At 45.8% G+C, this 15875-nt stretch overlaps 1 protein-coding gene across 1 annotated transcript in view; it reads right to left on the bottom strand.

Annotated features, from left to right (window-relative positions):
• LOC129709447 (ABC transporter B family member 1-like) overlaps positions 1–14867 on the bottom strand; it is a 115089-nt gene extending 100222 nt beyond the window's left edge. The window contains exons 1-5 of the mRNA XM_055655851.1: positions 14575–14867; positions 12949–13096; positions 9564–9844; positions 5908–5990; positions 1061–1166 (exon numbers count right to left, since the gene is read on the bottom strand). Of these exons, the coding sequence (XP_055511826.1) occupies positions 1061–1166; positions 5908–5990; positions 9564–9844; positions 12949–13060 (582 nt within the window). The 5' untranslated portion in view covers positions 13061–13096; positions 14575–14867. The remainder of the gene's footprint in view (positions 1–1060; positions 1167–5907; positions 5991–9563; positions 9845–12948; positions 13097–14574) is intronic.
• Between the last annotated feature and the right edge of the window lie 1008 nt (positions 14868–15875).

Genomic DNA, 15875 nt, shown 5'->3' with positions numbered 1-15875 from the left:
GAAGGAACTGCAGATGCTGGAAAATCGAAGGTAATCAAACATGCTAGAGAAACTCAGCGGGTGCAGCAGCATCTATGGAGCGAAGGAGATAGGCAACGTTTCAAGCCGAAACCCTTCAGGGTTTCGGCCCGAAACATTGCCTATCTCCTTCGCTCCGTAGATGCTGCTGCACCCGCTGAGTTTCTCCAGCATTTTTGATTACCTTGGGCTCCATCTTGACTCTTATACCCTTCACTCTTGTAGAAATACATTCTGGTTACTTAACTTGTAAATATGATAAACATGTGGCAATCTCCAACAAATAATTTTTCAAAAAGCAAACATTTACATAAACGGAGAATAACTATTCTCATTCGGATACAGGGCAATGATACAGAAGATCCGTTGCTTATTTGGTTCTTGAATTGCTTCAGTTCTAAATTTACGAAATAGTGCAATACATAATACAATCCCTTCCTTAGCAATTTTAGATAAGATGGAAAGAGTGCAGAGATGAATGAGCATGTTGCCAGGACTCTAGGACCCGATCAGTAGAGGGAGGTTGGGCAATCTAGGACTTTATTCCTTGAAGCACAGGAGATTGAGGGGTGATCTTTTCGAGGTGTTTAAAATCATGAGGGGAATTGATAGACTGAATGCACCGAGCCTTTTACCCAGGGCAGAACCAGGGGACATGGGTTTAAGGTGAGAAGGGAAAGATTTAATAGGATCCTGAGGGGGCAACATTTTCCCTCAGTGGGTAGGGAGTACATGGAATCAGCTGCCAGTGGAGGCAGTTGAGGCAGGCACAATAACAACAAAAAGATACTTGAACAGGTACATGCATAGGATTAGCTTAGATGGAGTAACCTGGTCGGTACGGACGTGTTGGGACGAAGGACCTGTATCTTCTGCTGTATGTCCCTATGACTATTAAAATTCAATCTTCACTAATGGTGATCAATCTCGAGAGACTTGATCCTCTATTTCTGTTCGCAATCAGTTATTTATATTTATTGCATGACATTCACCACTTACTTCCAATAAATTGACATTCGAGAAGATGGTAAAGAATACTCACATCCTTGGCCAGTGAGAATAGACGCCCAAGATCAGCTTTACTTTCTTGGTCCCTTACTTCTTCCATGTTTTGCACTATACGGAAGATCTGCAACCTTCTCAGGAACCTGAGACATGAAGCAGCAATGAAAGTCAATGAGAACCAATTCATGCAACTAGTAACTTCCAGTTCATCATATATCCCTGATATACTGAAAATATGGAGTAAATACATTCCAAATAATCATTAATGAAAGTTAGGAGACCATTTGGTCCATGCATACCACCTTTTTTGCAAGACAACTCAGTATCATTCACCCGTGTCTATTTTTATATTTATATATTTATCCCGTTATATTTATGTATTTATCCTGTAAATATTTATCCCGTTCACTTTTGGAAACACTGATTTAATGTGCTCCCAACATCCCTACAGGCTGTGTATTCCAGATCATGGCCACTCCACAGTAAGGACTATGCTACCACCTTTTCATAATCCGATGCAGCCCAGTGTTGTTCACTATACTTTGTGCATTCACATATACGCAGTAAAGTGATCTTTTCACTGTCCCTCCAGCCCCATAGCAGAAGTGTCCACGTCATGGGGCTGGAAACTGGAAGTATCCCGAGCTAATTCTGCTACTCCCATCATCTACTGCGACAAGTGATGGCTTCCACTGATTGTCGCCAGAAGCTTGCATCCTTTTCAGGACAGATGACAGCGAGGCCAACATTTGTAACAAGATGGACACGAAAAGAAGACTGTCCCTCCAATCAAAACCAATGATAAATATTAAACGATATAATTTGTCTACATTGTGAGAAAAAGCAATTATAGTTATTACTTGTGCAACATTCTCAAAATAGTCAGTCATACAGCATGAAAGCAGGCCCTTCAGCCCAACTTACCCATGCCGACCAACATGTCCCATCTAAACTAGGCCCACTTGCCTGATTTTAGCCCATACCCCTCTACACCTGTCCTATCCATGTACCTGTCTAAATGGTTCTTAAACGTTGCGATAGTACCTGCCTCAACAACCTCTTCCAGAACCAGTTAGCCTTGCTAACCTCAGTGGCTGTTCCACTGACTCTCCCCCATCCCCCTCCAACTATGTCACCCCCGCTCTTCCCCACCCACATTACAGTCCTCTCACCCCCCACCCCCTGACCACCACCCACCCCTCCTCCAACACCCACCCCCCCCCCCCCCCCCCCCCCCCCACACATCGCCCCGTCCCCAGTCCACCCCCCTGCCTGCCTCTGGCCCCAACTCCCATCCCTGCCGGGTGTTCACCATCCCCCCCCCGACCTTCCCCTCTCCCACACCCAACGGTCTGTCCTCAGCAGAGTTCTTACCTTTGTCCCCCTCCGTCCCCATCTCAATGAGTTCCGCGCCCACCATGACTTGGAGCGCTTCTACCGTCGCCTCCGCCTCACAGCGCCCTTCCATGGGAAGGAGTACTCGCCCCCCCAATGATGACTCCTTTTCCCGTCTCCAACGCACCCCCTCCTCGTGTAACCCCCCCTTCGTAACGTCCCGGCTCTGGAACTCTTTATCCAGACTGCCACCGCGACGTCAACAGCCTCAACTTCTCCACTCCCGTCTCACTCCAATCTCTCCCCCACTGAACGCACTGCCATTGAATCACTCCGCAAAAAGCCAGATTGGGTTATCAAACCAGCCGACAAGGGAGGTGCCGTGGTAGTCTGGTGCGGCGATCTCTACAAAGCTGAGGCCACGCGCCAACTCTCGGACACCTCCTCCTACTTACCCTTGGACCATGACCCCACTGATGAGCACCAGGCCACCATATCTAGCACCATCACCGACTCCATCAATTCCCACGCCCTGCCCGACCAAGCTTCCAACCTCATCGTTCCCCAGCCCCACACGACCCGTTTTTACCTTCTCCCCAAAATCCACAAACCCGGCTCTCTCGGCAGACCCATTGTCTCTGCCTGTTCGTGCCCCACCAAACTCATCTCCACATACCTTGACTCCATACTATCCCCCTTGGTCAAATCCCTTCCCACCTATGTTCTAGACACCTCAGACACTCTCCATCACCTCCGCGCATTCCACTCTCTAGGCCCTCACCCCCTCATCTTCACCATGGACGTCCAGTCACTCTACACCTCCATCCCCCACCAGGATGGCCTCAAAGCCCTCCGGTTCTTCCTCGACCAGAGGAGCAACCTATACCCAGCCACTGACACTCTCCTCCGCCTAGCGGAGTTGGTCCTCACCCTCAACAACTTTACGTTTGACTCCTCCCATTTCCTCCAAACACAAGGCGTAGCTATGAGCACACGCATGGGCCCCAGCTACGCCTGCCTCTTTGTCGGGTACGTTGAACAATCCTTGTTCAATACATACCAGGGCCCCATCCCCGACCTCTACCTCCGTTACATTGACGACTGCTTTGGGGCCACCTCCTGCACACAACTGACTGACTTCATCCACTTCACCACCAACTTCCATCCGGCACTCCAATACACCTGGACCATTTCCAACACTTCCCTACCATTCCTTGACCTCACCATCTCCATCGCAGGGGACAGACTTCTGACCGACATACACTACAAACCCACTGACTCACATGGCTATCTGGACTACACGTCTTCCCACCCTGCCCCCTGTAAAGACTCCATCCCCTACTCCCAATTCCTCCGCCTACGCCGCATCTGTTCCCAGGATGAGACGTTCCACACCAGGGCATCGGAAATGTCCTCGCTCTTCAGGCACGGGGATTCCCCTCCTCCACCATAGATGAGGCTCGCACCAGGGTCTCTTCCATACCCCACAACACTGCTCTCTCTCCCCATCCCCGCACTCGCAGCAAGGGCAGAGTCCCCCTAGTCCTCACCTTTCACCCCACCAGCCGGCAAATACAACAAATAATCCTCAGCCATTTCCGCCACCTCCAACGTGACCCCACCACTCGCCATACCTTCCCATCTCCCCCCATGTCTGCCTTCCGCAAAGACCGCTCTCTCCGCAACTCCCTTGTCAATTCTTCCCTTCCCTCCCGTACCACCCCCTCCCCGGGCACTCTCCGTTGCAACCGCAAGAAATGCAACACCTGTCCCTTCACCTCCCCCCTCGACTCCATTCAAGGACCCAAGCAGTCGTTCCAGGTGCGACAAAGGTTCACCTGTATCTCCTCCAACCTCATCTACTGCATCCGCTGCTCTTGATGTCAGCTGATTTACATCGGGGAGACTAAGCGGAGGTTGGGCGATCGTTTCGCCGAACACCTCCGCTCAGTCCGCAATAACCTACCTGAACTCCCGGTGGCTCAGCACTTCAACTCCCCCTCCCATTCCCAATCCGACCTCTCTGTCCTGGGTCTCCTCCATTGCCAGAGTGAGCAACACCGGAAATTGGAGGAACAGCACCTCATATTCCGCCTGGGTTGCTTGCGTCCGGATGGCATGAACATTGAATTCTCCCAATTTTGCTAGCCCTTGCTGTCTCCTCCCCTTCCTTAACCCTTGAGCTGTCTCCTCCCATCCCCCCCGCCCTCGGGCTCCTCCTCCTCCCTTTTTCCTTCCTTCTCCCCCCCATCAGTCTGAAGAAGGGTTTCTGCCCGAAACGTCGCCTATTTCCTTCGCTCCATAGATGCTGCTGCACCCGCTGAGTTTCTCCAGCATTTTTGTGTACCTTCTTCCAGAAGCTTGTTCCATACACCCACCATCCGTTGTGTAAAAACTTTGCCCCTCATGTTCCCATTACATTTTTCCTCCCTCATGTTAAACTGATGTTCTCTAGTTCTCAATTCCCCTACTCATGATTCTGTATACCTCTACAAGATCCCCCTTGTTGTTCAAAACGTTTTGAATCTGTTCTAATACATACAATTAATGTTAACGTGTAATCACCTTACTGTACTTAATTGGCACAACGGTTGTTTCAATCGCAGGAAAAGTGCCCAGTTAATACACTTCCAGTGGTGTCAATGAGGGATGTTTGGAGGCAACGACATCAATAAATTTATTTGCTTTTCTTGGAAATGACCACAGATTTCCTACGTCTGGCAATGGATAAATATGTAGCACCCTTTCAATTCAGAATTGCATGCCAATCTAGAATGTAAGCTGGAACGAGGTATTAATAACAGGATCAACTTCATACTTAAATAATTCCTGGGTGTTTTCACAGATATAGATTTAAGGTAAGAGGGGAAAAATTTAATAGGAGCCGGAGGAACATATTTTTCACATAAAAGGTATACGGAACAAGCTGCCAGAGGAGGTATTTGAGGCAGGATACGGTCATAACATTTGAGACATTTGGACAGGTACATGGATAGGAAAGGTTTGGAGGGATATGGGTCAAACACCAGCAGGTGGGACTAACGTAGAGACAGTCTGAAGAAGGGTCTTGAGTCGAAACATCACCAATCCACGTTCTCCAGAGATACTGCTTGATCTGCTGAGTTACTCAGTCTTCTATGAACCAATACTTTTACTTCAATTTTCAGAGTTAATCTTGCTTTTACATAGACGATAGGTGCAGGAGTAGGCCATTCAGCCCTTCGACCATTCAATGTGATCCTGGCTGATCATCCACAATCAGTACCCCGTTCCTGCCATCTCCCTATATCCCTCGATTCCGCTAGCCCTAAGAGCTCTATCCAACTCTCTTTTGAATGCTTCCAATGAATTGGCCTCCACTGCCTTCTGATGCAGAGAATTCACAACTCTTTGCCGTTTTATCTGATCACCGTGGAAGATATGCCCAGAATGTGAACAAAGGCCAGAAAAAAAAATAATCAAAAATTAAACTGCAGTAGAACATAGGAGAAACATTTATTTAAAAAGGTGCACTTTACAGATTTGTTCAACCATTTCAGTGTCAATTACCTGTTACTTAAAACACAAAAGGGGAATTCAATGAGGCTGAAGACCAAGGTAGATATACAGACAATCTTGAACGTTAGGTGCATCTGTCAAAAGGAAAGAAAGTCTTAATTTAAATAATTCAGTTTGTATAATCAGACATTAAAAAGTGTTTAAATCTCATTCACAAGAACATGATTTATTTAATATGGGATACCAATATTAGAACATAGAACAGGACAGCACAAGAACAGGCCCTTTAATCCACAATGTCCGTGCTAGACATGATGCTAAACCCAACTCTCGTCTGCCTGCACATAACCTATATCCCTCTATATCCCTTTCTAAAAATCTCTTAAATGCCTCTATGTATTTGCCTCAACCACCACCCCCGGCAGCAGTTTCCAGGTACTCATCACGCTTCATTTAAAAACTTGCCCACACACCGCCTTTAAACTTTGCTCCTCTCACCTTAAACCTATGGCCTCCAGTATTTGTTTTTTTTTTCCCCATCCTGGGAGACAGGTTATGAATGTCTACCCTATCTATGCTTCTCATAATTTTAGATACTTCCGTCAGGTCTCCCCCACAACCTCTGCCATTCAAGAAAAAGAATCCAATATTGTCCAGTGATTATTATGACTGTCAGAGATGTCTGAATGACATGCTGCTCATCTGGACTTCAAATAATTCAATTTTTAATTTGGAAATATAAAGATCGGCATCTATTTTTCAAAAGCTTAGGCTAAAAGAAATCACAGGTCTCTCGAATGACATGATTACTTTCTGAAGGAACATGGTATGAAGCAAAAGACCAAGCAGCCCAATCCCTAGGGTTTCTTCTGACAGCTAATTATTTGTCACAAACCCCATAATTAGTCAAGTCAAGTCAAGTCACATTTATTTATATAGCACATTTAAAAAACAACTCTTGTTGGCCAAAGTGCTTTACATTTGTTATAAGAATAGTATAAACAAACAAACTACATACATATATACATATAGCCCGCGCTCAGTGGATGTCAGGAAAGGCTTGGGAGTATAGATAGGTTTTTAGTCTTGATTTAAAGGAGTCGATGGAGGGGGCAGTTCTGATGGTAAACGGGGATGCTGTTCCAAGTCAGCCCCATATTAGTCATTACCTAATATGTAAAGCAACATTTAAAACTGTTTCTATATGAGAAACTTCTTTTGTCAGGAAACGTGAAGATGATTGCACATATATACAGGTTTAAATAATTAAAAAGCATTCTTCAAATCAAATAGGTCTTTTTTTGAGCCCAAAAATGTCTGTCCATTTCCTACACAGACGCTGCTTGACCTACCGAGTTCCTCAAGCACTGCGCATTTTGCTTTGAGTTTTGCTCCTTACCTTGCAGGGAAACGGTAAATATTTCCAAGATCATACATGGCTATAAAACAAGCAAAAAATAATTGTTGCACAATTTTGGATGGGGTATGGGGGTACAACTTATTTTACTCCTTGAGGGGTTTATAGGATAAATTAACAGCTAACACAAATGTTTACTGAGGATAATTCTTGTGTGATAAAGGAAGATCGATGGGATATGTGCTCGATTCAGTCGAGCACAATGATCAAATTGATGCATCAAACAAACAATACTTTTCATTCCAACACAGGTGACCTTTGTGTTACGAGGGAGGTGCTGCATTGCCACAAAACAGTTCGTACTGTGAATTTCCACAAAGCAAAGACACTTGTCTGGGGCGGCATAATGGCGTAGCGTTAGAGCTGCTGTCTCACAATGCCAGAGATCCGGGTTTGTTCCTGACTATGGATACTGTCTGTACGGAGTTTGTATGTTCTCCCTGTGACCACATGGATTTTCTCTGGTTTCTTCCCACACTCCAAAGGCGTACAGGTTTGTTGGTTAATTGGCTTCGGTAAAATTGTCTGTAATGTGTAGGATAGCATTAATGTTCAGGGTGATCACTGGTTGGCATGGATTCGGTAGGCCGATGGGCTAGTTTCCATACTGTAAGCTAATGATATGAAGAGGTGGAGTGGCAAGTCGTGTTGAGACTCGTGAGGGACTCTGCACAAGGACTTGGACAGGTGGGAGAATAGGCAAAGAAATGGTAGATAGAATACAGCATACCAAAGTGTGGATTTATACATTCTGGTAGTAGGAATAAAAGTGTACACAATTTTCTAAATGGGGAAAGAATTCAGAAATCGGAGATGCAAAGGGACCTGGAAGTGTTGGTGCAGGATTCCCAAAAAGTCAATTTGTAAGTCGAATCGGTAGTAAGGAACGCAAATGCAATGCCAGCATTTATTTCAAGAGGACTAGAATATAAAAACAGGGATGTAATGCTGAGGCTTTACATGGCGCTGGTCAGACCGCATTTGGATTATTGAGCGCAATTTTGGGCCCCATATCCGAGGAAGGATGTGTCAGCATTGAAGAGTCCAGACGAGGTTTACAAGAATTATCAAATGAATGAGTGGGTGAGCGTTTGACGGCACTGGACCTCAACTTGCTGGAGTTTAGAAGAATGAGTGAGACCTCATTGTAACTTGCCGAATAGTGAAAGGCCTGGATTGAGTGGATGTGGAGAATATGTTCCCATTAGTGGGAGTCTAGGACTAGAGGTCATACTCAGAATTAAAGGACATTACATTAGGAAGGAGATGAGGATGAATTTCTTTAATCAGAGAGTGGTGAATCTGTGTAATTATTTGCCACAGAAGACTGTGGAGGCCAAGTCAATGGATATTTTTAAGGCAGAGATAGATAGATTCTTGAATTAGTACATGTGTCAGGGATTATGGGGAGAAGGCAGGAGAATGGAGATATGAAGGGAAGGTTGATCAGCTATGATTGAATGGCAGAGTAGACTTGCTGGGCCAAATGGACAAATTCTGACCCTCTCTCTGATGAACCCTGGAGTTAGGCATCAATACCTGGAACGCGACAGAAGGCAATACTGGAGGAAGAGCTTTGATTTTTGCAGTAAAACAGTTAATAGTTCTAAATAACTTCAACCTTGAGGCATTTAAAAACTATTAAAATTAAACATTTACAAAATAAAGCTCACATTCGCTTTAATGACAGGTAGGTACTTTAAGGAGGAATGAAACATAACATATCTTCCCTAATCCACAGGCCATGAATCTCCCTTGGAACACGTGGGATCTCTGAATCGCGCACGTGCACGCTCACTCCCTCCCCCGGTTCTCCAAGGTGTTACTCACCCCTCCTTCTCACCCACCCCCTGCCCCATATCCCAAAGCTGTTGATTGATAGATTAGTCATCTATTTTTAATTACTCTCATGTGGATGGGTAGTATGGGAATCAGGATGGAGTTCACAGGCATGCAGGAGAAACTAGGTAACTAGGAAATAAATCGGGAATGCAATGGTTCTCAGAGCTAGCATAAACAAAGGGCCAAAAGGCCTCCTTTTATGTCGCTAGGAAATATGAAGTAGTATACGAAAAATGCAGTAACATCAGTAACTCAGCAAGTAAGACTCAGGCATATGGCACAGAGTATTTACTTCCAAAACCTGGTGCTTCCATAACACGGATGGTTCACCTCATTCTTGTTTCCAATTGTCTAAAATATATGGCACTGAATGCCTTAATAAAGCAGACCTTGGCAACTCTCAATCCAAGTTGACCAGAATTAACATTGTTCAAAAGTAGTAGTATACCTCTTTGTAGCTCTGCGTTACAAGAACGGTAATTCCTTTGGCCATCGTATATGCAACCCAGAGGCCTGAGATGGTGAAGCTAATCAGGTGCAGGAGGCCCCTTTTCCTTTTAAGATTGGGATTGTTTAGATCATCAATCTGCTTCAGTGCAACCGACTCCATCGTCAAGTAAATCACAATAAGAATACACGTTTTCATCGTACAAAATGCTGCAAGATCAAAAGTTGACTTCCAGAAGCACCACCTAATCACATCATTTTCCAAATAGTGAGAGCGGCCACCTGAAAAACATTAATTGAAAAGTTAAAATTAAAAGCTGTCTGTGAAAATGAATGAAAGGTTATGCCACAGAACTGCCAATTAAAATAAATATCATTATTTTTGTGAAGGATGTTGCACTTAAAGTCATAAATTGAATACCCTTTCATAAAACGCTTGCCTTTTTCGGTTAGGGCACTAAGTCAGGGGTTGGGATGTTATGCCCGATGTTGTTAAGCCACATTTGGAGTACCATGTACCGTTCTGGTCAGCCTGCTATTGGAAGGATTCATTGAACAGGAAAGGGCACTAAAATAATTACAAAGATATTATCAGGTCTGGAAGGCTCCAGTTATAAGGAGAGGCTGGATAGGATGGGGCTTTTTTTCTTGGAATGTAGGAGACAGAGGGATGTGCTTAAAAAGTTATATAAAATAATGCGGGGCATAGGTAAGGCGAATTGACAGTCTTTTCCCCCCTAGCAAGGGAGCCTAAAACTGGAGGCCATTGATTTAATGCAAGAGGGGGAAGATTTAAAAACGGACCCGAGGGGCAACATTTTTCACAAAGCGGGTGGTGAGGGTGCGACGTGCTGCCAGAGGTCGTGGCAGAGGTGGGTACAATTACAACAATTCTAGATAGTAAAGATAGAAAGGAAATGTTTCGATGGATATTAGCCAGGCACAGGCATATGGGGTCAGCACATTGGGCAACTTGTGTTGGGATGAAGGCTTGTTTCCTTGTTGTATAGCTCCATTACTTTATGTCTCAATAGTTAAGAAAAATTCTAATTAATTATTGAGACCATATGGATGCAATAAAGCAATATCCGACAGCCATCAGTATATCTAATTTTGTGAGATTCTGCTTTGTGTCCTAGGATTTTTATCCACTCAAGTCTAACGTTTTCTAGTTTTGGTGAAAGGTCATTGCACTGAAACCTTAACCATGCTTCTCTCGCAACAGATGCTGGTGATCTGCTGTGTCTTCTGTTTTCATGTTAGCCTCATCACAACTGGGAATGATACATTAACCCGAGGAATCTGCATCCGCTTTGGAAGCTTATTTAGTTAGTCTGCACCGATTAAGATTGAAAGTTAAGTTAAAGAACATTAAACATTTTGTTACATTACAACAACAGGGCCGAAAGTTCTTTTGTCCTGCCACATCCAGTTATGAAGAGTGATTAATAATTAAGCAACTCAGGAAGAATAATCCCATGAATGGCCCCTTATCGTCACCTATGAGAGCCAAAATACATGTCTAAAGGCTGTGGAGGCCAAGTCAATGGATATTTAAGGTGGAGATTGACAGATTCTTGAATAGTAGGATGTCAGGGGTTAAGAGAAGGCAGGAGAGTGATGTTGAGAGGGATAGATCAGCTATGATTGAATAGCGGAGTAGACTTGATGGGCCAATTGGCCTAATTCTACTCCTATAACCTACGAACTTATGATTAAGACACAGCCGAGGCATTTGTAATCATCTTCATCCGGAAGGGCAAGGTGGTTGATCATCTGAGGTTTTTTTTATACACACCAGTCTGTCTTTTGCCAATTTGATTAAAAGAAAATCTTGATGTAGTGTATACAAAACAAGCCAACAGGCTTCAATATAGTGTAGACACAAGAAACGGCAGATGTTGGAATGCTGAGCAAAACATAAACTGCTGGAGGCACTCAGCAGGTCAGGCAGCATCTGTAGGGAGAATGGACAGCTGATTTTTGCCTGTCCATTTCCTCTACAGATGCTGCCTAGCCTTCATCATAATTCAGATCCAGCCAATACTGACTGACCTTTCTGTCCTGGGCCTCCTCCACCGTCAGAGCGAGGGCACATGCAAATTGGAGGGACAGCGCCTCATATTTCACTTAAGCAGCTTACAACCCAACAGTATGAACGTTGATTTCCCCAATTTCAAGTAACTCCTGCGAAAATTTCCTCTCTTCCTCCTCCCTTTCCCCACCCCAGTCTTCCCACCTGTTCCACTGTTTATATCCCCAAATATCTCTTGTTATCACACCTTCGGCAATCAACAATGGGCCATTAGGTGCTCCACCCTTCCTGAGGTTGTCTGTTTCCAGCCCTAATTTGTTCTGCCTTTCCATGCACCCAGTTTTTTCCCTACCCCCACCCCCAAACTTCCAGTCTAAAGAAGGGTTTATTTTCTCCAGAGATGCTGCCTAAAACCCACTGAGCTACTCCAACATTTTGTGTTTATCCAGATCCAGCCTCACCTGGTTAACAACAGCAAACCTGCTACCATCAACACGCTGGGGTCACTACTGACTAGAAACTTAACTGGACCAGATATACACAGTAACTACGGCAAGAGTGAGCTTATGTCTTGACTCAAATCTCTACACTGGCAACATACAAGTTAGAGTATAATACTCACATTCACAACTTACATGAAAATAATTCCTAAAATAGCCAAGAGGTATCGCCTAATCAAGGTCAAAGCAGCTCAGTGGATTGTCACACAATTGACCTACTGAAACATTCATTGCAGGAACCGTAACACACTGTGACCACAAATCGTAGCACCCATAAAGTACATTGTCAATATTTTCCAAAACTTTCTTGACACCATCTCACAAACCAGTGATCTCTGTCTACTGAAAGGACAGGGTGGCAAGCACATTGGAAAAATCACAATTTTCTCAACAGCACACACCTTGGAATCTTATTTATTCATAGGCACAGTGCAGACATCTAACAATGAGGAGAATGCAATAATAAATTTCAGTACCAATAACTTCAAAGAATCAAAGTGCTGGAGTAACTCAGCAGTCAAGCATCCTAATGCTGCCTGACCTGCTGAATTACTCCAGCACTTTGTGCTTTTCTTTGTCAACCCAGCATCTGTGGTTCCTTGTGTTCGCAGTGGCTCAAAGTAGTTCACCACCACCTTATAAAAATAAGCCTTGCTCACAACACCTACATCTCAGATGTATGAACACTGATGCAGTACTTAATAACACATTGTTTATCATGGTATCGAAAGTCACAATTGTATTAATACAAACTAATACGAACATTTTAATTGCCTGCATTATGCAGCAATACAAAACATCCCAAAAACAATTAGTTCCTGCTGTCAACATAAGAGGAAAAACTGCATTACCTAAAATCCAGAGTACAATGGTAGATATGCCATCCACAAACAGAATAATATTAATAAGGGGGATGAATCTGACAGCTGGCAATCTGTAATGATATATACCATCTTGTGCCATTTTTCCTGCCGTCGCTTCTGTTCTTATTGTACCAGTCTGGGAAATAATAACAAGAATATAAAACTCAACATCACATGATTCAACAAAAGTTTCCCAATTAAAAAGGATGTGCAGATACACACAAAAACATTTCAGGGTCAAAACTATAAATCAAGGAAACTTATCTTTTGTTATTTCACAAATCAACCAGTCACATGCAGCAAGATTTGTCCTTATATTAAACATGGGCTTTCTCAGACGCAACTTTTAACATCACAGCAAACATGGTACAGTGATAATGCAATTTCTGCTTCTGGTTAAATGTTTACTGTATTGCCAGAACTCCAACAAATAAGTCATGATCTGCAGAAGAAGTGATTTGACAGAAACATTTAAGAGTTCATTCCCATCCTCATGTTAATTTGATGAGTTACACGCCATTACCATAACAAATATTAGTGGCTTAATAATGAAAAGAAACAAGTTCTAAAGATGAATCTGCTGCAACTCCAAATGCTGCTTCTTAGGCAAATTTTCTCATTGTATTCTCACTGGACAGAACAAGACAAATATATTCCTAATCAAATCTATTTGGAAAGGGACCAAAAATAACCTGATTGCATTCTGTAGGTGATGCAGTGGACTTGATGCTAGACTATGAGACAAAGCAAAAAATACCACTATAAGGGGCAAGAGACTTGTCATAGATGGCAGTTTCTGAAATAGCACATTGATAAAAATAGTCTTACTTTACTTAGACTAGCAAATATTAATTATTAAAACTATTGTACCCAGGCAAAAAAAAATCAATTAATTTAGCACCATTCACAACCGTAAGACACTGCAGACAAATTAGCTTTTGAAGAGCAGTCAGTTGTCAAAAAAGAAAATCAATGATTATTTCTACTGATCTCCCTTCTGGACAACAGCCCACTATTCCTCAGAAGCTGGAGACCCATCGATCTCACATTGAGGCCAGGAATCAGTGATGTAGAGGCAGGGGCACCATGTTGGTGGGCAAGGAAACGACAGGAGCAGGGTGGTGGAGGGCGCAGGGTGGTGGACAGGGTAAGGTCAGGGGCACAACTGGGGGAGAGGTGGGGCAGGGGCAAGACCAGAGGAGGAGCGAGGGGGGGGCAACAGACAGACAACCAAGGGAGAGATGGGATGGTGGGCAGCAGGACGACACGGGGGTGTGTGTGGGGGGGGGGGGGGGGGGTGTGCAACAAGGTAGCATTGGTTGGGGGTGAAGGTGGGACCAGCATGGCAGCATTGGGGGTGAAGGTGGGGGGGGGGGGGGGCAACAAAGGACAAAAAGGAGAATTGTGGGGGGGGCAAGGGAAGGGGATGGTAAAGCGTAAGGGGGCAACAAGAGGGCACAGGGGGGGAACAAGAGGGCACAGGGGGCGACAAGAGGGCACAGGGGGCGACAAGAGGGCACAGGGGGCGGAGGAAGGAGGCGGAGGGAGAGAGTAGGGCGGTAGCGCCTGCCTGTAGAGGGTGCGACAAGGGGGCGGGTTGCCGGCTCTCCTCACCTCTCTTCCCCACGGTCGGATGCGGCTCTCCCAGGGGGGGTGCTGTCGACGGCCGCCCTTCAGTCGACCCCAGGCCCCGGCCCCGCTGCCTCTGTCACTGTCTCTGCTCCCTCACACACACACACACGGGCTCCAGCGCCAGCTCCCGGTCCGCATCCGTCCGTCAGCACCCTGGGCCGAATGCAAGCAAGATTATGGAGACGGTAAAGATAGATATTGGAGCAACCGCAGACACCACTCCGTGTCCGCCTCTCTCACCGCGGCTCCTGGGACTCAAACCGCCCGCGGGCTGGGGGAGGGCTTCACGTGTGGGGGGGAGGGGCTTCATGTGTGTGGGGAGGGGCTTCACGTGTGGGGAGGGGCTTGTGTGGGGAGGGGCTTCATGTGTGTAGGGGAGGGGCTCCGTGTGGGGAGGAGGGGCTTTTTGTAAGGAGGGGGGCTTCACGTGTGGGGAGGGGCTTCATGTGTGTAGGGGAGGGGCTTCACGTGTGGGGAGGGGCTTCATGTGTGTAGGGGAGGGGCTTCACGTGTGGGGAGGGGCTTCACGTGTGGGGAGGGGCTTCGGGTGTGTAGGGGCTTGGGGCGGGGTTGTGTGTGTGTGTGGGGAGGGGCTTCATGTGTAGGGGAGGGGCTTTGTGTGTGGGGGGGGCTTCATGGGTGGGTGGGGCTTCACGGTGTGTGGGAAGGGGCTTCGGGTGTGTGGAGTGTGCGTGGGGTCTCGGGGACAGGGGACGGGGCCCAGGGACCAGAGGGAGGGGCCTTTTGTGCTGGGGGCGGGTCTCCAAGTGCAGGGGTGGGGCCCAGGAGTAGGGGTGCCAGGAGTAGGGGTCGGGGTGCCAGGAGTAGGGGTCGGGCTCCAGTAAGGGCCTAGCATCCGGTTCAGGGATGGGGCTTTGAGTTTATTTTAATTTAGAGATACAGCAGGGAAACAAACCCTGCTTTCCACCGAGCCCACACCAACCAGTGACCCCCTTGCACAAGTACAATCCTACACACACTAGAGACCATTTACAATTTTACAATTTCACAGAAGCCAATGAACCTAAAAACTTGTTTGTCTTTGGAGTGTGGCAGGAAACCTGACGCCCCAGAGAAAACCCACACGATCACAGTGAGAACGTACAAACTCTGTACAGACAGCACCCGTAGTCTGAGCTTGCACAGGGTACAGAAGGAGCTCCATCTTGGTGCCAGGTGTGGAAGTAGGTGTAATTTTACATCAGTTATCCCTTTTTTAATAATTGTAACTCGGCCGTTAGAACTAAAGGCCGTCTCGATAAACCCATTATTTGAGATCAGGG

This window comes from Leucoraja erinacea, chromosome 25, assembly GCF_028641065.1.
Source record: "Leucoraja erinacea ecotype New England chromosome 25, Leri_hhj_1, whole genome shotgun sequence".
Taxonomy (NCBI): domain Eukaryota; kingdom Metazoa; phylum Chordata; class Chondrichthyes; order Rajiformes; family Rajidae; genus Leucoraja; species Leucoraja erinaceus.
Note: the sequence above shows the minus strand (reverse complement) of the source record. Positions and strands in the feature narration are given on the sequence as shown.